General features: G+C 49.0%; 11 protein-coding genes across 11 annotated transcripts; 6 read left to right on the top strand and 5 right to left on the bottom strand.

The window, feature by feature from the left end:
- Window positions 1–187: 187 nt before the first annotated feature.
- On the bottom strand, window positions 188–1193 carry F9C07_2226040 (uncharacterized protein; the record flags this gene model as incomplete). The annotated part of the gene is made up of 2 exons (XM_041289891.1): window positions 188–1049; window positions 1099–1193. The coding sequence occupies 2 exons, from the start codon at window positions 1191–1193 to the stop codon at window positions 188–190; spliced, it is 957 nt and encodes a 318-aa protein (XP_041143032.1).
- An 81-nt stretch (window positions 1194–1274) lies between these two features.
- On the top strand, window positions 1275–2704 carry F9C07_1263532 (uncharacterized protein). Its single transcript, XM_041284813.2, has one exon. It carries the CDS (start codon window positions 1555–1557, stop codon window positions 2509–2511), a length of 957 nt encoding a protein of 318 aa, XP_041143031.2. The 5' UTR covers window positions 1275–1554; the 3' UTR covers window positions 2512–2704.
- A 96-nt stretch (window positions 2705–2800) lies between these two features.
- On the bottom strand, window positions 2801–3256 carry F9C07_2589 (uncharacterized protein; the record flags this gene model as incomplete). The annotated part of the gene is made up of 2 exons (XM_071510981.1): window positions 2801–2831; window positions 2901–3256. The coding sequence occupies 2 exons, from the start codon at window positions 3254–3256 to the stop codon at window positions 2801–2803; spliced, it is 387 nt and encodes a 128-aa protein (XP_071363878.1).
- Window positions 3257–3407: 151 nt separating this feature from the next.
- Window positions 3408–4858, top strand: F9C07_1263534 (uncharacterized protein). Its single transcript, XM_041284812.2, has 2 exons — window positions 3408–3894; window positions 3956–4858. The coding sequence occupies exons 1-2, from the start codon at window positions 3559–3561 to the stop codon at window positions 4682–4684; spliced, it is 1065 nt and encodes a 354-aa protein (XP_041143030.1). The 5' UTR covers window positions 3408–3558; the 3' UTR covers window positions 4685–4858.
- A 174-nt stretch (window positions 4859–5032) lies between these two features.
- On the top strand, window positions 5033–6245 carry F9C07_2591 (putative 3-oxoacyl-reductase; the record flags this gene model as incomplete). The annotated part of the gene is made up of 4 exons (XM_041289902.1): window positions 5033–5198; window positions 5339–5526; window positions 5621–5772; window positions 5864–6245. The coding sequence occupies 4 exons, from the start codon at window positions 5033–5035 to the stop codon at window positions 6243–6245; spliced, it is 888 nt and encodes a 295-aa protein (XP_041143029.1).
- A 1567-nt stretch (window positions 6246–7812) lies between these two features.
- F9C07_2592 (uncharacterized protein) lies at window positions 7813–9316 on the bottom strand (the record flags this gene model as incomplete). The annotated part of the gene is made up of 2 exons (XM_041289890.2): window positions 8533–9316; window positions 7813–8453 (listed from the first exon to the last, which is right to left on the bottom strand). The coding sequence occupies exons 1-2, from the start codon at window positions 9158–9160 to the stop codon at window positions 7813–7815; spliced, it is 1269 nt and encodes a 422-aa protein (XP_041143028.1). The 5' UTR covers window positions 9161–9316.
- Window positions 9317–11767: 2451 nt separating this feature from the next.
- On the top strand, window positions 11768–12265 carry F9C07_2593 (uncharacterized protein; the record flags this gene model as incomplete). The annotated part of the gene is made up of 3 exons (XM_071510982.1): window positions 11768–11846; window positions 11940–12083; window positions 12192–12265. 3 exons carry the CDS (start codon window positions 11768–11770, stop codon window positions 12263–12265), a joined length of 297 nt encoding a protein of 98 aa, XP_071363877.1.
- A 1266-nt stretch (window positions 12266–13531) lies between these two features.
- Window positions 13532–17162, bottom strand: F9C07_2252815 (serine/threonine protein kinase; the record flags this gene model as incomplete). The annotated part of the gene is made up of 3 exons (XM_041289889.2): window positions 13532–16104; window positions 16180–16400; window positions 16456–17162. 3 exons carry the CDS (start codon window positions 17160–17162, stop codon window positions 14645–14647), a joined length of 2388 nt encoding a protein of 795 aa, XP_041143027.1. The 3' UTR covers window positions 13532–14644.
- A 596-nt stretch (window positions 17163–17758) lies between these two features.
- On the top strand, window positions 17759–18085 carry F9C07_2595 (translation machinery-associated protein 7; the record flags this gene model as incomplete). Its single annotated transcript, XM_041289888.1, has 3 exons — window positions 17759–17780; window positions 17835–17924; window positions 17991–18085. The coding sequence occupies 3 exons, from the start codon at window positions 17759–17761 to the stop codon at window positions 18083–18085; spliced, it is 207 nt and encodes a 68-aa protein (XP_041143026.1).
- Window positions 18086–18666: 581 nt separating this feature from the next.
- Window positions 18667–20386, bottom strand: F9C07_2596 (uncharacterized protein; the record flags this gene model as incomplete). The annotated part of the gene is made up of 2 exons (XM_041289876.1): window positions 18667–20161; window positions 20214–20386. 2 exons carry the CDS (start codon window positions 20384–20386, stop codon window positions 18667–18669), a joined length of 1668 nt encoding a protein of 555 aa, XP_041143025.1.
- Window positions 20387–21586: 1200 nt separating this feature from the next.
- On the top strand, window positions 21587–22622 carry F9C07_2597 (putative DNA damage response protein). The gene is made up of 4 exons (XM_071510983.1): window positions 21587–21654; window positions 21736–21766; window positions 21841–22078; window positions 22149–22622. The coding sequence occupies exons 1-4, from the start codon at window positions 21642–21644 to the stop codon at window positions 22377–22379; spliced, it is 513 nt and encodes a 170-aa protein (XP_071363876.1). The 5' UTR covers window positions 21587–21641; the 3' UTR covers window positions 22380–22622.
- The last annotated feature ends 18 nt before the right edge of the window (window positions 22623–22640 follow it).

Below are 22640 nucleotides of genomic sequence, written 5' to 3'. Positions count from 1 at the left end.
GGGAGCATTTATCGGCAAAGATCCGCAGGGCAGAATGGCGCTTACCGGATCAGTACGCCTAATATATTATCATTCGTCTATTCTTCTCTATCAGCATTGAAAACCAAACGCCATGCTTGCCAGCCTCAACGCAGTATAACGTTATGACACGAGAAATATAAGACATAAACTTCGTTATAGACAGTCATTACGCATTGCTCTTAGTCGATCCAAGAACTGATTGGGGTTTCGGTTTCGGCTTTCGGATGATAACTTTGTCACCCTCTTTCTGCCAGCCAAGCTTCTCTGTCTCTACCAGTCTATCCCACGTCCAGCGGCTATCTCCTGTGCAGCCTTCTGTGATCCATTGCACCCCAACATTGAGGTAAGCGCTACCAACAGCCTTGAGTGCATGTCTCCGAACTCGATCTTCGGCCCAGTTCATTAACACCCTAATGGAGGAGTCCACTTCTTTTCGGACCTGCCAGAATATGACCCAGTTATCATGCGCTAGGGCTGTTAACACACGGTCGATTGTGGGCGACTGAAACGCATATTCACGGCGCGCTTTGGCGCGCAGCTCGAAAGCAGCGACCAAGTCATCCTGTCGGCAGGCGTAATCAAGGATTAGGTACGAAATGAGGTCTCTCAATTCTGATTCGGGTAACGGGTGGGAGGGCGAGTGTAATTTCTCGAGTAGGTAGCGGAGAGAGGGGAAGTATGATGGAGGATGCTTGGCTTGGATGGATATTTTGACCGAGAAGACATGGACACGCTGGGAAAATGAGACTGGTATTGTGGACGCAGTGGCTAGAACCGCTTCGCGAAGCTTACGGAGGGAAAGGAGAAGGGTGGACAGTTCGGTTGATGCGGAAACAGTATTGATCTTGGTTTGCGTTTCTCTCGGTTGGGGAAGAGCCGCCGGGGGGTTCTTCGTGGCATCGCCGGATGCACTTGTGGGAAGAGATGACCACGCTGCATCCAAGTCTTCCGAGTGGCGGGCACAAAATGCCATGTATCGTTCGACGATTTTGGAGAAGTAGTCATTCTGGGCTTTATGGTCCAGCAATCTAGGAAAGTCAGTCCCACAAATGTGACGACCCCACTAGAATGGCATACTTGCGATCGCCTTTGGAAACGAATCCCACCATTTCTAGGGAATCCACCGCCACGGGCTTCAAGCGGCTCGCAGGCCTTTTCCCGCGCTGTGACATGGCTGTGCTGTTAGGTATATATGCAACGGGGAGTGAAATTGCGTCATGAAGCTATCGAGATAAAGTTGATAAACACACATGAAATGCGGGAAAGACCGGTGGGTGTTTGCTCGGTTTGTCCGGTTTCCCCAACGGGCTTTTCCATACTATCGGATCCATCGTTTCGGTCCATCCCAACGTTTGCTTCAACCAACAACAACATTCCTTTTGGCTGGGGGGTTTTCTGTCTTTTTAACTAGCTAGGCGTGTCGTTTACTTCTTCATTTCTCTTGTGTACCTGGTTTTTAAATCCATCTTGAGCTTAATAATCTTTCCCCTACCATCTGATTCATCCGTTATTTCTGCGTCCTGCATGTGAAATATGCCGAGTCGTCAACGCCGCCCCACTGAGAAGGCTCAAGAGTCAAAAGCCAGTACGCCTGCAGCAATGGCAGCTACAGTCATGAAGCAGCCACCTCAGGTCCTCAAGAAGCTTCTGCACTGGGACGACTTACCTCATTGGCAGCGCGACAATCATCATATCCATAGTGGATATCGACCAGCCTCGTTCTCGTTCCTGGTCTCTTTCCAATCGTTGACATATATACACAATGAGACGGTTAATATATATACGCATCTATTGCCATCATTGCTAGCTATCCCCGCGGCAGTCTGGCTTCATCGCGCTCTAGCACCCCGCTATGAGACGGCTACCCGGGCTGACATCATTAGCTTCGCCTGCTTTTTCGTGGGAGCTGCTGTGTGTCTGGGGATGTCTGCGACGTACCATACCATTTCGAACCACTCGCCGACTGTCGCGCGCATAGGCAATGCCCTTGATTATGCTGGTATCGTAGCTCTGATTGTGGGCAGTTTTGTCCCTAGTGTATTCTATGGGTTCTACTGTGAGCCTGGGCTGCAACGGTTATATTGGACGATGATCTGCACCATTGGGATTGGCTGTGTGTTTGTTTCGATTATGCCCCAATTTCGGACTCCCCGGTGGCGACCATTTCGCGCCGCCATGTTTGTCGGCATGGGCCTATCAGCGGTGTTTCCCGTCATCCACGGGCTACGGATGTATGGTCTTGAACAGATGACGCGCCAGATAGGGCTCGGGTGGCTGCTACTTCAGGGATTCTTGTATATCCTGGGAGCTGGGATCTACGCCGCTCGGGTCCCCGAACGTCTGCGACCGGGCCAGTTCGATCTTTGGGGTAGTTCGCATCAGATCTTTCATGTGCTGGTGGTGTGTGCTGCTGTGGCTCATCTGACTGGGCTACTGAGGGCATTTGACTACAGACATAGTGGGATTGCTGAGAGCTGCTCCTGGAACTGACTGGGTGATTCGCCGAGGCAACCGCAGGATCACACGAGCAGCGACAGGTTACAGTTAACCAGGTAGCAATAATCCAATCCAATTCGATGTAATAGACGGGATGTGATGTGATGCTGACTGCTGGAGTGCAAAATACGAGAATGTGTCTAACCCACCCCCTTGCTGACTATCACGGCAGCTTAGCTTCCAAGGAAAATTGGAAGAGGGTTGGTTACGAAAAGGAATAGAATTTGGCGAGGACAGAATAAAAAGGGGGTGAAGAGGATTGTTGTCTCTGGGGGGAGGCCACTCACTGACCAGACAAGAAGGTTCCCGCAAGACTGCATGTTCACCGCTCACTTTCACCGGCAAACTAGACATCCATTATTTTGGCTCTATTTACAGCTCACATGGTGTGTGCTGGCCTGCATACGCTGAGCGCTTGCTCAACAGTAAATGCTATTTCACCATTGGGTGCTACGTCAGACAGAAGTGCTTCGCTCTGGCAAAGGCTGTTTTGGATGGATAAACTTCTTTGGCCTCGATGGCCCCACAGCTTTCTCCCCCAATGTTGCACCTGAGCTTGTTGCCAGACTCTGTGCTTGGAGGCCCAGAGCCAAGTGGCTACCGCTGACAGTCCCCTATAAGATCCATTGGTGGTGGCCAAGCATCTGGCATTTGCCTTTTCGGATCCGTAAGATTTGGGGTCATTTGGACCGCTGCGAGCGCCAGCCATCAGAGTGGCCACGCTGGTTGGCATCTCCATGCCAGTGTGGATCAGATGAAGTCGTTAGGTTTCACAACGGCTGACTTCATATGCGGTTCCCGTCAGTTCAAAAATCCTGATACGAATCTGGGCTTCCAACCATTCTCCTGGGATATATAGCAGTGTTTAGGCGATATTTGTCTGATATTGTCGTGGTTACTATTGTTAATTTTGGTCGAATGGCCCAGAGCTAAATATACTTGACGTTTTGCATTGTCAGCCACCGGTATAAAATCTTATAGTGATTGGGCTGCCGGAATACAATTTCACTGCGAACCCTCACCCACTTGATCGGGTAATAAATGCTTGTGGAATCCAACACACCCTCAGGCAATGGTGGGGATGGCCCCAAACTCCGGGCCGCCTGCGAGAATTGTCGACAATCCAAGGTCAAATGCAATCTAGGAGGAAAGAATACGTGCATCCGCTGTCTCCGGCATGGGTTGCAGTGTCGGTACCGGGTCGCCAATCGGTCTGGTAAGCCGAAGGGCAGCAAAAACCGAGCTACATTGAGGAAACTAGGACAGCTTCAGGAGACGTCAGCAGCTCAAGTCTCCGGGAGGAGCACGAAACGCAGGGCTCTCCAGGCCACCGAGCCACTATGTGCGGACCAAGAGCTGAATAAAAGCGAGAATGAGGTTTGTTCTTCCTTTCGTCCTGCCTTAATTGTAACATCGAGCTAAGTCGTCGTGAATCTAGACGCGCGAGCCCAGTCAACATCTGACAGACAGTCCTTTAAGTCAAGCCAGCACAGCCAATACATGCTTACCACTAAGTGAGTCGCCAGCGGACTACGTGACTTCATATAGGGATCCGCTACCCGATTCGACGCATGCGGCTTCCATGTCGCCGACGTTTCTCCGGAAAGAGTTTATCACGAAAGGATGGACGAGCTTTCCACTTGCCGTACATATCCCTAACGTACTACAGCCCGTATGCGACTGTGGGGAGACTATCGAGTTCCATGCGAACCGTCTACAACATATCGCGGCTGACCCGGTCCATACACGATTTGATCAGGGCCTGCAGGCTGTCAAGGATGCACTATCGGTCTGTCGAAGGTTCCTCCAGTGCCACAGCTGCCACAAGGATAACACGCACGTGCTACTATCCGTAACGACCCTGGGATTGGCCCTACAACTGTTCGACTACTGGATAGCCTACCAATGCGCCGCGCACGTCTGTGCGAGCAACGACGGACTCGGGTACGGCGAGTATGAACTGGCGCCCGAGGAGACGCGACGAGTGCGCCGCGTGCTCATCCGAGGCCGACTCCAACAGTGTAAGGAGGTAGTGACATCGCTGAAAGGCACCATCGACATGTCCAGCAATGCAGACCTGGAGGGGAGCTGGCTGCAGCAGATCATCCGCGGATACGAAGGAACGGTGGAAGCATATCTGCAAGCGATGGGCTGTATTTGCATTTGAAACACATGAACAACACTTGTAATTATTTATTTCCCAGGATACCAATTATTGCACCTTGATATTTTTTTTATCCCTCCATATCATCGATCTACAAACTCCATACATACAAAAAGAATAGAATAGGCATGTCGGCACTCGGCTGCACCACGGGCCTCGGCAAGCAATCCGCGCCATTAACTCTGTATCCAAAGTTCATGCATTAACCATCCTTACCCCAACACACCCCTCACAACTTACCCCGTATAAGAACTACCTCACTCCACCAAACCCACCATCTATCAAAATTAATCTCCACGAAAGTAAAGAAAAGAAGGACAGGAAGAAAGAACGAAAGATAAAACCCGCAAAATGGCCCACCGCCTCGCCCAAATCTCCTCCCACCTCAATTACCCCCAAGGCCTCCTCGCCAATCAAGTCGCCATCATCACTGGCGCCGGCCAGGGCATCGGTGCCGAGACTGCGAAGTTGTTCGCCAATGAAGGCGCTAAGGTCGTCATTGCTGATATTGATGCTGGTATGTTTCTTTCTTTCTTTCTTTCTTTCCTTCCTTGCCTATCTATACATATATATCATCTCGCATATACACAAGATATATATATAGAATTGCCTATATAAACAGAAAGAAAGAAGACAAGTTACTAAAAGAATATACAGAGAAAGCCACAAACACAGCAAACGCCATCAATGCCGCGAGTCCGAACCGGGCCATTGCTGTTACGGGAGATATTCTCGATGATGCCTATATCGAGTCGTTGGTGAAGAAGGCGGCTGAGTTCGGGAATGGGAAGATTCATGTTATTGTTAATAATGCCGGGTTTACGTGGGATGGGGTGATTCATAAGGTTTGTTTCCTCTCCCTTCCTTTCTTTCTTGATGATATATATATATATACATATATGTGTATGTGTTTGTGTGAAGCGTGGCTAATTGGTCTAGATTACGGATAAACAATGGGATACTATGTTGGCTGTTCACAATACGGCGCCGTTTAAGCTGGTTCGTGCTGCGGCCAAGTACTTCCGGGTGAAGGATGGGGAGCCTCGCGTGATCATTAATATTAGTAGTACAAGTGGAATCCATGGGAATGCGTATGTATTCTTTCTTTCTTTTTCATTGTCTATCTTATGGTCTTTCTTCTTTCACTATGATCGGAGCCTTTTTTTACTAACGGTCATGCAGAGGCCAGGCTAACTACGCCCTCGCCAAGGCCGGAGTGGTTGGACTCACCAGGACCATCGCCAAAGAATGGGGTCCCGCGTTCGGGGTCCGGTCGAACACGATTGCCTTTGGCCATGTGCAGACCCGGCTGACAGCGGCCAAGGAGAAGGGCGCGTTCATTACCACACCGGATGGCACCAAGGTGGCGCTGGGCATCCCGGGAAAGCAGTTGGAGTCGCGCCAGGGCGGCGTGGGCGAGCAGAAGCAGACGTACCCGGATATCCCATTGGGAAGACCTGCCTCGCCCGAGGAGGCGGCAAAGTCTGTCCTGGCCGTGGCCAGTCCCTTGTTCTCGTATGTGACGGGTGAGACGATTCGGGTTACTGGTGGCAGGAACATGTAGGGACTTGAAACGATTAGTTATCCGGTAGTTTTATATACTTCACCATGAGATTGGAATCAATGACAGCTTGCGCGGCTAGTTCGACCCCGGCGGACGGTAAATTATTCGCTGTGGATAAGTATAAAGGAGATCACGATGACGTGGATCATAATAATACATCGGTATAAGGAATAGTCTATACATACATACGACTAAAAGGAAACAAGTTCATGGCCTGTGCGAGCTCGCACGGGCACGTCAGACGCAGTCTGATAAAAATAGAAGCCGTTGAAATGACACCAGTGCTCAAGGGCCAGGGCATCTCGGTTAAAACAATCTCCGTTTCAGAATGAAGCTATCTGGCGGAGCTGTCTGTAAGCGCCGGACCCACCGTGAACTCAAGACTGGAACAGATAACGCATGAGGTAGTGTCATCGCTCGCCAACGAAGAACGGTTGCAAAGGTTGGCCGTGCCACGCAAGCCCAGCGGTCCTGCCCTTGGCCCGCCATGTCAAAGCGCAATGAGATTGGCTCCGTCTAGAGCAGGAATAAACGCAAAACAAAAGTCTAAGCTCATCGCGTCATAGCCGACACCTTCCGGTGGATACTCAATTAAAAATGGAAGAAAAAAAGGGAGAAAAACTGAAAAAGGGAGAAAAACTGAGAAATGAGAGGTCGGTAGTAGAAAGCAGAAGAAAGATGAGAACGAAGAGATCGCGGTCGTCATATCTCTATTTATCGCGTTGTATCAACGCTTCACTCTGGTTCTGCCCCTTAGAATCGGCCCATGTGCGGACGACCTGGGTGAACTCTCGTATGGCTATCTCAAACCTCCATCAGAGGGGAACCGAACGGATCTTGGCTCGACGTGTCAAGCCAACAGATCAGAAACTATGTACTAATAGATCGAAACGAAAAGATCAAGAACGAGATCAAGAGCGGAGAGACACCCCTCCCCGGCTCCCAGGTATCATCGAGAAAAGAGCGAAAGTATAACCAAAATATCCAGAACGGCCCTCCACAAACTCCGTACCAACAGGAAACAAATGCAATGCTGTCTTGATCCAGGGGTATTTTCTTTTCTTCTTTCGATGCCAAGGTGAGGAAACAACAAGGATCAAGGGGAGTGAACGCCAACAATCAACCATCATGACAGCAAGTGTATCATAAAAACCCACAAATTCCACCCAAAAAGAGAGCGATGTATCAAATAACAAGGGAAAAAAAAACGTATTAATAATAAAACAGAATTCACGTTTCCGACATCCAAAAACCTCGCGGAGCGAGTTGGCGGAAACCTGTCCAAGAAGGCAACTCCGGCTCACCGGCCAGTGTCCAGCGGGTAACCATTCGGGTATTATCCACAAATCCAGGAAAGGGTGCAAAGAAAGAAATTAAGGCATATGTCCAAAAAACCTGCTCTCCAAGGCTTTCTGCGCCGTGAAATAATACACTTGTCGCTTCAGAAATGCAAGGCGATGTAACCTAGAAATAGTCGAAGGAATGATCAGGTATATCCCTGGGAATTCGAAAGGTATTGCCGTTAAATCATAAACCTGCGTTAAATAAATTTTGAGGGGTCCGCTGCTTAGTAGGCAGAGACTGGGATAGGTTGTGGGAAAGGCATCAGCAGCGGCTCAACGAAATCACTGCACGTGATCGATTCCGTGGGCGCGAAGGTGTTCTTGCAATCGGCCTCGCAGTCCAGTCCCACGGAAGACATCGACGAGACACTGTCTACGTCGGGGTAGCCCTCCGTGAACGAGGACGCATCCGACACCGCTGACTGCAACGAGTCGGAATAATGGGAGGAGCCAGAAGAGACGGAGGACTGCGAATCATAGACATCCGAAGGGATGTGGTGCACAGGGACCTGTGGGTTATTGACAAAGCCGACCGGCATTGGCCCGTTCATGGAACCCCAGGGAGGAATGGTAAACTGCGGGCATTCCAAGATCATGGTGCGCAATTCCGGAATGGTGATCCTCTTTCTTGGGTCGCACTCGAAGATGCGGCTCAAGATACAGATCATCTCATCGGTCAAAGGAAGAATGGACTTGAGAAAGTACGGATCCTTCAGGTAGGCCCGGAATGTGGAATCCTCGGGAGAGGCACGCTTCCAGGGGTTGCGGCCACAGGTCAGGTTGACCAAGATTACGCCCAGACTCCAGACATCATTGGGAGCGGATTCATACCATGACATAGGGCGGGGATTTGGTTGCTGGCATTCTTTGTTGCAGTTAGCCACTGGTCTCAGTCGGTGACGAAAGGGACAGGGAATGACGAAGGGGGAAAAGGGGTGGCGTACCTGGTGACATGTAGAAAGTCGACCCGCAACCGAAATCCGACGTACAGGCATCCGTGGTAGCAAGGCCGAAGTCAGCAAGCTTGACGGTCAAACCCTGGTCGGTGACCAGGATGTTTTCCGGCTTGAGATCCCGGTGGTAGATTCCAATGTTATGGCAATATTGAACAGCATCCAGAATTTGGAGGAACACCCGTCTGACCAAGGGGTCATTGTGCACAAAGTTGCCTTTCTCCGTGATACTGGAGAACAGGTCACCTTCGGGGCAGAACTCAATGACTACATAGGTGCAGTCGACGGAATCCATTATGCGGACCAAGGAAACCACATTGGGGTGTTGACTGGCCATGTGGTGCAACTTAATCTCGCGCTGCTGAAACTTGAGCTGGCGGGGATCTAGTCCAGCTTTGTTGAGGGCCTTGACCGCATACATCACATTGGTATGGATGTCAATGGCTGTGTAGACGACACCGTAAGCACCTACTCCCAGGATTCCAATCAGCTCCAGCCGGTTGGCCAAGAGCAGTCCCAAACGGTCTTCTGGCGCATAACAGCGGGTGATAGGCGGAGAGGGCGGAGGGGTGGGGAGCATTGGAGGGTACATGCTCAACGGAGGAGATGGAGCAAGCATGAGGGCAGCGGGAGTCAAGGGGAAAGAGATAAGGGTGATCAAAGATAATCAAGTGGATCCAAGGAGACCAGAACGAGGGAACTCTCTCCGTCCGGGTGGAAGAGAGAGTTTTGATCAAAGGAAGTAAGGGATAGAAAGTCGGTGATCCGGTATGAGAATGGTCCTTTAGTATCCAGTGGGGACGGGTTTAAACATCCAAAACCAGCATTTATATAGCACACGGAACAAGAAGAAGTCGCCTTAAGGATCCATGAAGGGAATGGAGACGCCTGTCAACGGGAAGAGTAATGCAGGTCCTATGGGGAAATCCAAGTGGCGAGGTTGATCCAGTTGTAGATCTCGATGTCTTTTTTTGGCAGTGGCCGATGTAGTAAGTAGACGCCGGTAGTTGTGGCAACGTTCAGGATGTTGCACAGCCCAGAGACTTTTTTTTAGTTTTTAATAGTAATCAATGTCCAACACCAGTTAAGTAGGTAGTCCAGCAAACCAGGGAGGTTGGTATTGGAGGCGGACAGTAGTGGCCAGCGGATAGATATAAGGTGGCCGACAAGTACCGACCGTCTTGTATTATGTAGGGGTAGTGGCAGCGGTGGGTGGATAGTTAAGGGGGATTGTCCGGGCTGAATCCGAAAGGGAATGAAACGCACGAGAGCAGTGAACAAATCAAATAAAAAAACGAAACAGATTAAAACGGTGATATAAAGGGGAGGAAGCGGGAGGGACAGAAGAGGGAGAGCGAGAGGGAGAGAGAGAGAGATGGGATGGGGAGGGAGAGCGAGAAGTAAGTATATGGGGATTGGAGACGAAGACAAGAGGACAATAACGATAAGGAGGGAAACGCAGTAGGGGAAGAGGGAAAATCCCAATAAAAATAAAAATAATAGTACGAATAATACGAATAATAATTTCAAAATGCAGAAAATAAAAAATAATGATTTATTTATTTATTTTTAAAATCGGATTTTATTTTAATTTAATTGATGGCCCCCAAAGGCTAAAAATGAATCAGTCAGCAAGAAGAAATTAAATACGTGGGCGAAAAAGAAACACTCGTGGGTCATCGGATTCTTGTCCAGAGTGGCCACAACAACAACAACCACCACCACCACCACCACCACTTCAACCAACTTCAACCACCAGTCAAAAATTACCTCAGACTGGTTTCAACCTCAAGAATAGCAGTCGAATCAGAAACAGGAAACACCCGACCACTCATGAGTCGGAACGAATCAACCATCCCTTTGCCCCCCCCCTCCCCTTTTATGTAACTTCTCCGTTACATGTTAAGCATGCAAGAAGGACGGATGACGCTGATTGGAAACGACGGCGACCCACGGAGAGGGGCTAAGACGATGTATGATGCGAAGACTAGTGAGAGGGTTCGGCTACAAATAGGAAAGGAGGGGAACGGACCATCTCCACCGACAAGGCCGGGCCCTTTCACGCATCCAACCAACGACCGAAGGCGAAACGCTGATGGGTTGGACCGCTGGTTCTGGGGCGTGGCCAAAGGCTCTCTCCATCTCCATCTCTGTCAACTCTCCGGAAGCATCCATAAAAAGGTTTCATTAACCCTTCCGACACGAACGAACCAAGTTACGGAACTGTAGATATACCTGACTCAGATCGTAATCACCGACGCAATGATGGAGAAAAAGGAGGTAAGATGTGATTAGACTAATTAATTATATGCCCACATGTGGATCTCTTGGATGAGTCAACCCTACATGAATCCTGCCGACATACATATGTACATCTGTGTGGAAGAAGAAGGGCACTTTAACAGAAAAAAAAAGAAATCCTTCTATGACTTCAATATTTTACAGTTTAACGATTTTTGCCTTGTCAGTCACAAGGTAATGGAAGTTAAGAATTTCGAAGGTATGGAAGGCAACGGTAGGACTACCTAGTAGTGGCCGTCCAGTGGCCCCAGTGGCTGTACTCTTGATCGACTGCGGTAAGAGCTGTAGCATACTAGCATACTAGTTAGAGTAGCAGCAGTGAAATGTTGTGAATGATGGGAACCGGCTGCGCCCTGTTGATTTGCTGCCTGGGGAATGGAGGGGGACCACTTTTACGTAGACGGAGCCGTTCTTTTGCCTGTTCGATGAATGGTGGGGTTCTTCTTTTTTTTCATCAGGATTCCGGCCTAAGCCATGAATCACTGGTTAGGTAGGAGAGCGAGGCGGTGTGGCAGTGGAAGTGTGACAGGCCTCTCAGGTGCAGATTCATCGTCGCCCCACTGCTTCTTCTTCTTCTTCTCTCAATCGCTGGTCCGAGCGCATTCGCTGAACCCGGAAGGGATGGAAGATTAATCCGCCTGGAAGACGCCCTGATTGGAAAGTGTCACCTGAACCTGAAGGCGGCAATTTTTATTGTCTCATTTGATGGGGAAAGCACTACGACTAACTCGTCCAAGGTTCAATCGTCTTGTTTTCTTTTTCAGGACGGTCGAGATTCTGATCTGACGGAAGAACTTCCATCCTTTCCCCCTCTCTCCACCTCTCCAACCCACCACACCCCCCCCTTTTCGGGACAATTTATGATTTCATGGGAGAACAAAGCCATGAAACTCTGTTTACTTGAACCGGTGGTCATAGTGAGAAAATGACAATGAGGCTGGGAGGGGCGCCCGCCTTGACCCACCGCCTTTGGCACTCTATTGATGAGGAACATGGACGAAACGGTTTGTTTTGCCTCACTGACCGACTCAAGGAAAGCCAAAACTGATGTGCAACCTGAAGAAACAACCCATGGGGTACGACGATGGAACCCATAGGGTACTTCGACAGGCTGTCAACCTTCCTTCCGGTAGCCTGTCTTCCGGGTAGCCTATTCATTGCCGTTGCCAAGAGAACAAGAGAGAGGGAGAGGAAGGGAAAGATACAGATTGCCAGCTCATCTCATGGCTCCACCACCCAAAGTAAGTTGCTCAAGATGGATAACTTTTCAATCTAGACCTCGGGAAGGGGGGAAGGTCCCAGATTGATCGATAGCCTCGAACACACAAACCACCTTCACCTATCAACAGGCAATGACAGGGCCAGCAATCCAGACGGGAAAGGTTGGTCAGGGGGATTTGGACCAGAGGACTGTTGGAACTAATGACCTGTAATCGTCCAGAAACGGTAGTCTCTCGAACATGGGTTGGAATTGGAGCTTTAATCTTACTCGGAGTAGATATGATGCTGACTACATCGCGAGGCGTTTTTTGTTTTGCATTGCCTTGCCTTTCCCTATCCTTGCCCCCCGTCGTCATGGATAGAGAATATTAACCGAGAGGATCCAACGCTACTCCGTATGTACAACTTTACAAGTCACTCTTTTCGACATTTGAACGGTGATAGTGGAACATTTCACTCCTTCATTGATGACTCCACCTCGACTATTAAGTCAAACAACACATTCACACCGCTTCTCACAAGAAAAACCTTATGGAGTATACTCTGATAATTAATACCCCGTTTAGCATAAATTAGGCTCCTAAAACCACCCAGTCCAATGAGAGATAACCACCGACTAGTAAGAACTAAGGAGTAAGAAAAGTCAAGAAGTGAGGCAAGTTCACGCCCAATGACCGCGGATCTTCATCCGCTTCGAGAACATCGAGTGACAGCCCCGACGGCCGATGATTGGCTGCTCTGCACTGCTGCCACGTTTGCTGTTCCGTCGTTGAAAATCCAAGTTTCCAGTGGGCGGTGGGGGATTGGTCGGTGAAGATCCAGCGCCAAAGTAAGGCGGTCCGTGGCTCCCTGTTTCTGGCCGCTGCCGGGAATGCACGGGCCAGAAAAGCACACGCACTCTTGGTGTTTGTCGAACTGCTACTAAGTAGCTAGGTACATACTAACACTTCATCTCAGTCCCCTTTTCATATCATCCCATATCCTAGATGGATGTATAGAGTAAATGCAACCATCTTGTTATGAATGATTTGATTTATTCCATTCCTGACTGACTTTTCTATTGCTCTGCTCCACTTGATTCCCATACGAACTACCTGATATACAGCCGAATACTCCATAATAGACCTGTTTTTACTTTATCAAAATCTGACAGATCATCCCCATCCATTGCCATGAAGTCGTGAGATCGACCACCCAGATCTCACATGATCCCTACGTCGACGCACCTGAAAATTCAGGAAGCCACCTGGAACAAAACCACCCCTATTGGCACTAATGGATGAGTCGGAGATTTCTTCATTGGCTCGGCTGAACTTGATAGTACTAGTATTAGTACTCAGCCATTGACGATGATGAGAATCAGAACCAGATCATCCGCAGTAATATTGATCCTCCTCAGGTTTCTCCGGTTCCCGGTTACCATACTTAGTAACGAACCGCCCACTCACTAAATTGATATACGGATCCTAATAATAAATCTCCCGATCTTGGGAATCTCGGCTGAGATGGACATCTAAATTCGGCATTTCATATTCCAACAAAATAAAAAATAAATACATACATACATACATAAACCAGAATAAAAATCAATTAGACAAATGAAAAGAAGAAAAAAAAAAAAAAAAAAAAAAGGGAAAGGAAAGACAGTCTACAGTACCACCACACCTACTGTCCTCCAAAACCCCGAGAAACAAATAAGGAACCTTTTAAGATTACGATCATCATCCGTAGACACTTTACGAAACTGACTTGCATTCTGTACCCCAGACACAATAAGAGCAGTCTTAAGAACGGGTCCCTATTCAGAGTCTCTCCGCCAGGGGGGAACCAAAGAAAAGAAACCCAAAAAGTAAAAGGAAATATACATGAAAGACGTCAGGGAATCTGCATTCCAGTCTGATAGGTCTTGCAAATATTGATGCTTATCTTTCTGACCTATACTCTAACGGTCGACCGAAGCCATCTGCAATGATGAAGTCATACCGACTGTCATGACCTTTTGTTCTTTGACTGGCTAGGGTCCGTTATTGAAATTGAGATGGACACTGTCAAGGGATAGACGTGTAACATGGACGCCTCCTCAACTAGATAGCTGACATCATTCTGGACTGGTTTGATCTCTGGGTTTTCCCTTTTCTCCGCAATTCCGCAATTATTGTTTGCCTCGTTGCGTTTCCGCGCGGTTGGCAGAGTGAGACTTTGTCGTGGCGGTGGAAATCGACGGAGGGGGGATTCCATACCGGCCCTATCACCGTCTCACATTCACGGCGGATCCTTGCATATAGACTTATATAATACTATCAACATTCTCGTCAGCGACGGTGGATCGGGGATCGGGATCGTCTTTGCATCATCCATTGAGTCAGACAGCCTGATGTTTGCCATCGCGAGAGAACGGAGGGTTGGTCTGGACATTCCAAATCCCTGCTCCACCCGGCAATCAGATAAGTGGCAACTTCGACCGATGGAAATGGGAACGGTGGTATATTCCGATTGGATTGAGTAGACACAAGTATACTACGATGACACATTATACTATATACAAGGAACGGTGAGTTGGCGCTCCACTCCAGGCTACGAACTAAGCCTTCGGCCGCGAAATGAACGGATGCTTCAGAGCCTCAGCCGGCGTGCACCGCTTCTCCGGGTTGAGACTCAAACAGCGATCCAGCAGATCCACAAACAGTGCCAGCTCCTTTGCCTCGCTGTCCGTCATTCCGCGAGTACCTTTGCCCATCAGCCTTGTTTTCAGATCCCGAGTGGGCTTTTTGAAGTCAACCACCCGCGTGACCAGACGCCCTGTGATCTTGTCTTCTTCGGTGCTGTGGAAATTTAACATGTCGTCAAAATGCATGTGCGTCAGCGATCCCTTTCGCAGAAGCTTGGGTGGGTATTTGCCGCGACATTCCATGATCGACCGTAGCATCTGGTTGTTATTCCGCCCCGTAAACAGAATCTTGCCCGTGTACAATTCGAACAGCGTACAGCCAATGGACCATACATCAATGGCCTGATCGTAGGGAATTCCCAGGATGATCTCCGGGGCTCGGTAGAACCGACTCACAAGGTACGGTGTAATTTCGTTCTCCGTAGTCGAGGATGCAGAGCCCAAGTCACAGACCTTGAGAATGTTTCGCTGTTCATTTACCAACAGATTGTCGGGTTTCAAGTCCGCATGGAGGATATTACACTTCCGAAGCAAACTTAGCCCGAGGAAGATCTGCTGTGCATACGCCCGGATCGCCATTAAGTTCAACCCAACATCTCGTCCAAATTTCTTCAAGACCTCGCGCAAGTTCATGCTGAGATTCTCAAAAACCATGCAGAGGTGTCCCTTGTGATCGAAATAGCGTTCGAATTTGATAATGTGCTTCTTATCGTCGGGGTCGGCTTCACGAAGCTGTTCCAAGATGCCAATTTCCTTCATACCTGCCTTCCTCATGGTGTCGTTCTGTCGAATGATTTTGACTGCAACCAGCTTACCAGTTTTCGAGTCGGTCGCGCGTACGACCGATGAGAACATTCCTTTGCCGAGGTTCTGCTGTACATGATACCGCCCATTGATCAACTCACCAAGACGCACATTGTAGTATCCTTCCGGATCGTCCCAATTGTCCATCATGCTGATATCGAGCTCCTGTGGCTGAGGCACGGCCGGCACGGCCGATGCGTGCGCTGGCTGTGTTGTATCCTGTGTTTCTTCGGCAAACATATCATCATCATCCTCTGCAAACATGTCGTATGGATCCTTCGCCTTAGGCTGTTCTTGCTGCACTGGAACAGCATCGGGGATTAGAACATCTTGTTTGGTGGTCTGAGTCTCGTCGTATGACGCCGCAGAAACGTCCGCACTTGTATGCCTTTCCCTCTCAGCTTTCATGTCAAGGGTGGGGTCATAGTCCGCTGCAGAAGGTTCATCTTTATCAGTTCCATCCACGGGAGCATCATCATTAACTAAGTCAGCAACGTTGCCGATCTTGAAGTCGGAGAACGCCTCTCCAGTGCTGTCGTTTGGTGTTTCGGAAGCTGACAGTTGCGAGTCTGCAGAGGAGATTTCGTATTAGTTCAACAATGCTTTAAAGCCTCTCGGTGGAACACAGACGAAAATCCACATACCTGACGCTGCGTTGTTGGTTGCAACCGGCTCGCTATTAGGTGTAGACGAGGCCCCATCGCCTGCGATATGGAGTGCCTGTAAACGTAAAGGCGTAGCCTGGCCTCTATACTTAGCTCTGATAGCCTCACGCCGTTTCCGACGAGCCTCCAATTGGGTCGCTTCGTCAATCGGCTCGGCCGGTTGAGGCTCTCTGTGGGCGTCTTGAACCGTTGCGTTTGTGCTAACATAAATCAGCGAGGAAGACACTACATATATAACTAACAGTGACAGCATACCTTTCTTCAGTAAGCGACATGGTATCTCCAGAACCTTGCTGCACCTGATTCGTTCGAGTTTCAGTATCACCTTTAGAATCTCGAGCGACGGGTGTTTGCCCTCGTTCGCTCACTAACTGTTCAGTAGACGACCTTCTTCTAGCATCCTTGGAAGCTACACTTTCCTCCCTAGGAGTTTCCCACTCGTCACCCGAGTATTGTCTAGGTTTCCGGACTTCGCGGTACGGTGGTGTTCGGCTTCGAGTACGAGGGCGCTTATCCCGACGTCGGTCATAGTCATCGCTGTATCGAAGACCACCGCCATAATCTTCCTCCCGATCATAGTCGTGATAGGGTCTTGGCCGTCTATGTGAGGAACCACGATCATAGTACCGATCATCGTACGGGTATCCGCCGCGTCGCGAGATGTCGTTCCGGAACCGTCGATCATCAAAATCATCGTCAAGTCGACGCTTATGTCCTCTGTAGCTTCGGTAGGGAGAGCGGGACCGGGAACGCGATCTCGTCCTCGATCTCCGGCGACGAGACGATCTGCTGCTTAGAGATGCTGGAGATCTGGGCGCCGGTGATGTACTGGCTCTGGTGGGACGGTCAACGCTGTTGCCATTAAGAGGAAAGTGCGACGTAGTTGCCTTCGTCTCTGAACCTGATTCGATGATCTCACCCTCAGAAGGGGTCGATGGAGACCTCGACCGACGTGAAGCCATGATGCGACAGGTTCTCCACTTGACTTATACAAGAAAAGACCAGAGGTGATTTGTATGTAGTACGACTGGCCTTTAGAGCAGCTTTAAAGACAAGAAGAATAATCCTCGGTTAGCAAGATCGCTTCCGCTGATGAAGTTTGGGGGAAGTGTATTGAGAAAGTCCAACCGGCTAGAGATGCCACGAGCCCTTGCCAACTTCGACTACCGTCTCGAATTGAACATGAGTCTTCTCCAGGAAGCAATTTTGTGTAAACGTGAGATGATGGCCTTGGAGCCAAAAGGAATAGATATAGAAAATTGAAGCCGAACGACACGATATCGGGATGATAGGTCGGGATGAGAGATGACTCGACGCGGTACTTTCCCGGTCATTTTATCTAGAAGTTGATGAAGGCGGTGTCAAGGAGGAGATTTCGCGCCTAACCCAATACAGCCCTAGTGCCACCCCGCAGATGGCGGCAACAAGATAAGCTGTGTTTCGCGCCATCAATTTTTTTTCTCTGTCCCCCTCCTTTGGTTTCCACTTTTGATCAGCAACGTTATTTCTTGCACGTCGCTTGCTTTTATCCCTTTGCTATCTATATAATCAAATAAAAATGGGCGGTGCAAGCAGAGAAGGTATGTCACGCATCTGCTATCATATACGGGGCGTCTATTGACTTGGAACACCAGGTGGCAAGGTCAAGCCTTTGAAGGCTGCCAAGAAGGAAAAGAAGGAGCTCGATGAGGATGACCTCGCATTTAAGGAAAAGCAGAGAGCTGGTATGAAAATCGAATTTCATTGTCTAAATCTCGCTTTTCCATACTGATTGTTTTCACTACAACCAGAGGCCAAGGCCAAGAAGGAGTTGTTGGACAAGGCCAAGGGCAAGGGCCCATTGAACACTGGTTCTCAGGGCATCAAGAAGTCGGGAAAGAAATAAGTTTCTCTTGAGGACGGCACTACGCTATTTTCACGATATACAACGAGCTACGAGCCATGAGCACAAAGGTGGAGGGTTGCCATATGGGCCTCATCGCTACTTGCAGTATCTGAACAAACTCATATATTGTTTTTCTCAATTCAATATACCTCTATCCCACCGAAGCCAAACCAGATAGGCCAAGGCTGCCCCCTTGGTCGACTCGAAATCGTGGATCAACAGAACCGATGAAACTATGGGGTTACAATCCAACTAGTGGCCCTGTTGGTGTTCTTTGAATACTGTATAGTAACTGCTGCTCATGCGCCGTCTGTATCATTAGACAAATATTTAAGATGCGACTTTCTTTTTTCTTTTTTGGTAAAACGCTCATTTAGGGTATATGCAACGCTGGAAAGGATATGACTTGGCCAATAGATCTTGAACGACAGAAAAAGACAACCCAGCACAGAGGATGAGAGAAAGAAGGAAGAAAATTGTCAACAAATTAAAAAGGCTCTAAAGCGAAATATGTCGATGAGAAAGATCACGGGAAATAATAGGAGAAGGAAAAGAACGTAGAAGGCCGAGATAATCGCTGTTCAGCTGGTCACTCGTTTAACCCATAAACCACTGCTGCCACCATTGCATTCCTGTTCGTCACGCTTCCTCCATGCTCGGAATAGTTTCATGCCAACATCGTGTTCTTCTTTATTAATATCAGCTAGCTCATTGTTTAAGCTGGCGACCGTTTTCTTGACCTCGTCCCTTGCGGCCAGATCGTAAGCAATGGGACTGGGCTGGATGACTTGCGTCAACTCGTAAATCATAGTATTGATGCTTGCTTTGCGGCGTGTAAGGTAGTCTCTCCTTGCTTCCAACATCTCGATGCGATTTTGGGTATGTTGCTCTGGGGTGCAAGGCAAAAGTTCGTTCGTTGTTTGAGACGGGGTGGGTTTCCTTGACGGTTTCTTCCCCGGAGCTACCGCGCTGGGAACGGGACGTTTTCTGGACATGATGGAAGATTGATACTCGGTAGACTGGGAAGCAGCGTCGATACTCCCTCGCGGACTTCCTGTCGCGGTTGAACTGCCTGCTTCTGTAGGCTCGTAGGTAGTTACACTGAAACGGCTCGAAGGCAGGCCGAAGTCATCTTCGTTGGTGAGTTTTAAATCAGCAAGGGTATTGGTGAGATCAGGCTCCGGTAGATTGACGCGTGGCGGAGCACGGCTGCTTGCGCTAGTCGCAGGAGGGGTCGGGTCCTCAAACACTGTTCGGTGGATATTCTTGCTTGGCACATACATCTCCGGAACCTTCGTGTTTGCTTCACCACCCGTGATAGTCGTGACGACGGAAGGATAACCACCAAGGTATGCGCCACTGGGCGATGGGCTCTCTCGACCTCTTAATTGAGAGGAACTCCTCGACAAGTGCACACGAGATGAGGATCTGGCTCTTGGCTTTTCTTGCAGAGGTTCCACTATCGGAGATCTTCCACTGGCACCTTTCCAAGGCACTCGTGAACTAGGCGGGAGGAAGAGGTCACTTTCTTTTGGCCGGCTACGGGCTCCTGAGAGCTTTCTTTTCTGCTCTCGGCCCCAGTTGAGAACGTCCGAACTACGAGACTCTATAGGTCTAGCATCGGAGGATATGTGTGTTTCGAACGTGCACCCAGGAGCCGCGGGCGCAAATGTGTCCATGTTATTCGGCTCGCGGGAGAACGTATCCCATCCGGTAGCCGGTCGCGTGAACGAAGGAGTGGGATCTTCTCGTTGATTATCTGCGTGTTTGCGCAGAGCCGGTATGTGGCTGGTGAATGTTTTCTCCGTCTGTCCGCCCCCGAAGTACTGTTCGAATTCGTCCTCTAGGGATGAGACTCGAGAGCTGCCTAGACTAGCAGGCCCATGGCCAAGGAAAACCGGCGAGTCGGGAGGTGATATTGAAAGACTATCCGTTCGACCGGGGGTGCCCGAGTCCTGAGGGAGGTATTGCGTCAAACTAATTGAGGGTGTACGTCGGCTGTCCGCCATAGTATCTTGCGAATATGATTTCCCTGCGATCCCAACCGTGTCCGACCGACGCGGATCCAAAGGGTTCCTAAAACGGGTTAGAGAGTGTATCGCTGTGTTTCTTCCTCGCTGGCACATACTTCGGCGGGGTTGGTAAAGTTTTTGCATGATACTTGTTGTTTTCTTTCTGCACACCAGAAACAAGAGGAAAGGACTGGTATTCATTATCATCCAAGGTCTTTCCGACCAAAGTAGGAGTTCCAATTACCGGCTTCTTCGACCGATGGAAATTCGATGAAACCTTCAACCACATTTTGATCTAAGACACCGCGATCGATCTTCCTGCGGCTAGGGATAGCGATGATCGTCAGTGGATCAAGTTATGATGCAAGGGGAAGGTTGACATACCTCAAATACCTTGACTCGCTCAACGGTTATAGAAAAGGAAGAGTAGGGGGTTAGAGAAGGAAGGTCCAAGATGTCAAAAGCAGGACGTTGAACGCAAACGAGGATAAAAATGATCCCTGTCACAAATAGGCTGATTTTATTTTCAATGTGGGATCCTGCAAAGACATGCCAGCATGTCATTCAACAATTAGAAGAGAAAATGTCGACCAATCCTTGTCCGGTATGCACGTCAACAAAGGGAAGGTTTTGCTGACAGGGACTCAAATGCGACACGGATAAAACCGCTCAGTTAGTTAAAGACAAAAAACAATAATATAAGAAAAACAGAGGGGAAAGAAACTCCGAAAGAGAGAAAAGAATTGAAGCAAAAGGATATTCCAAGAAATTACACAGTGCTCAACACGAGTGAAGGAACGAATGAACAATTGCAGAAAGAATGAATAATGATGACTATCAGGCTCGCCTGATTGAGGGGGCAGCAAGAAGAAATGAAAGTCATGGCACCCGAACAAGCACATGCCCTTGAAAGGGTCCTGTTTCAGCGATTTGCAGTAATTCTGGTTGACTAACAGTTCGTGGTTAGTCTCCCGTTAGTTGGGTTCATCAGCTACTATGATTAGTAGTCGAGGTTAGCTCTAGGACTCCATAATAGCATAACGATTATAATGATCTTCATCCAGACCATTAAAAACCCCCCAAGTCATCCGAGGTGTGGATTTTCCTCGGTCCTGAACACTAAAAATAACAGGGAAATAAATTAAAAGGAGGAGAAATCCAGTTTTCTCGGGTGTCTGTGCTACGGGACTCAAGAAATCTGGCATAAAGTGATACAACAAGCCTGTGGAGTTGGATTAAAGATCCGTGAGGACTTTCGGGCAAACCATGGATGGATTGATGGCCTGAACTCTCAGGCTGCAGCTGAGACTGCAGCTCAGACTAGCTCGAAAGGGTTCACGTGCGGTAAGTAATACCGCTGTCAGCATCGGCTTATTTCTCCGCATTGGGCTGGACACTAAGCACAGTGAAATATTACTTACTGTACAAGTAATACCCAGCGCTCTCTTCCGTCATCTCCAACTTTACCTCCGTCAGCTTCATCCTCCACGTCAACTGCTCTGTCCAACCAAAACCAACGATATTCCTCACAAACAACTATAACTATGTCCTCTCCACGTATGTCTCTTTGATACATCATCCGTTGAATGAATCTTCAGAGACACATCAACCCATAGTCCATACTAACACAAACTCTAGAAGACGGGGCAGTCCCGCCGCCCGCCGAAGTGTCAGTATCCCAACCAACGCAAACACCGGTTTTGGTCCTCCACACGATCGAAAACTAACCCAGATCCTCTTTAGTATGTCAATTGCATCGCCGATTAACCTGCTTCTCCTCTCCCTCTTCGCCGTTCTGGTGTACATGCAATTCCGACCAAAGGCGCCCGTAACTCTTCCCAAGGGTCCTGCGCCCATCGTCTTCCGGACGTTCACCCCCACCACTCTGCTCGAATTCAACGGTGTCGATGGAAAGCCCGTCTATCTAGCTGTCCGCGGTCGTGTCTTCGATGTATCCCCTGGCAGGAACTTCTACGGACCGGTATGCGCTACCTTGTGCCCGTCGGGTTGACGATAACGAATACACACGAAACTAACTCATTCTGGTGCAGGGTGGCCCCTACGAGAACTTCGCTGGCCGAGACGCATCCCGTGGACTGGCCTGCCAGAGCTTCGACGAGGAGATGCTTACTAAGGACCTGAAGGCTCCTTTGGATGACCTCAAGGATCTTGATGCGGAAGCATTGGAAAACCTCCAGTCCTGGGAGGAGCGCTTTTTGGAGAAGTATTTGGTCGTGGGAAAATTGGTTGCTGAAGGCGATCCCGAGGCCCCGAAGGCATAATTACCCTGCGATTGAACGCCCATCATGGATGGTACCGCGTATTGATGATGGAATGCGGGGTTGAAGCTTCTACGAGGTTGGATGTACCTTGATGGAAAATTCAAGATTTGGTGTTTTTAAAAGCGATGCGAGTGGTTTTCTTGTTTGTTTCGCATGAGACATGATTCGATTGACGCTCAAATGTGAGCCGCATATATTGGGATTTTTCTAGGTCATAGTGAATGCCATCTTATTATAAGGACTAATGTTAAGCCTGCTACC

Source organism: Aspergillus flavus, chromosome 2, assembly GCF_009017415.1.
Source record: "Aspergillus flavus chromosome 2, complete sequence".
Lineage (NCBI taxonomy): Eukaryota > Fungi > Ascomycota > Eurotiomycetes > Eurotiales > Aspergillaceae > Aspergillus > Aspergillus flavus.
This window is presented reverse-complemented; position numbering and strand designations above follow the sequence as displayed.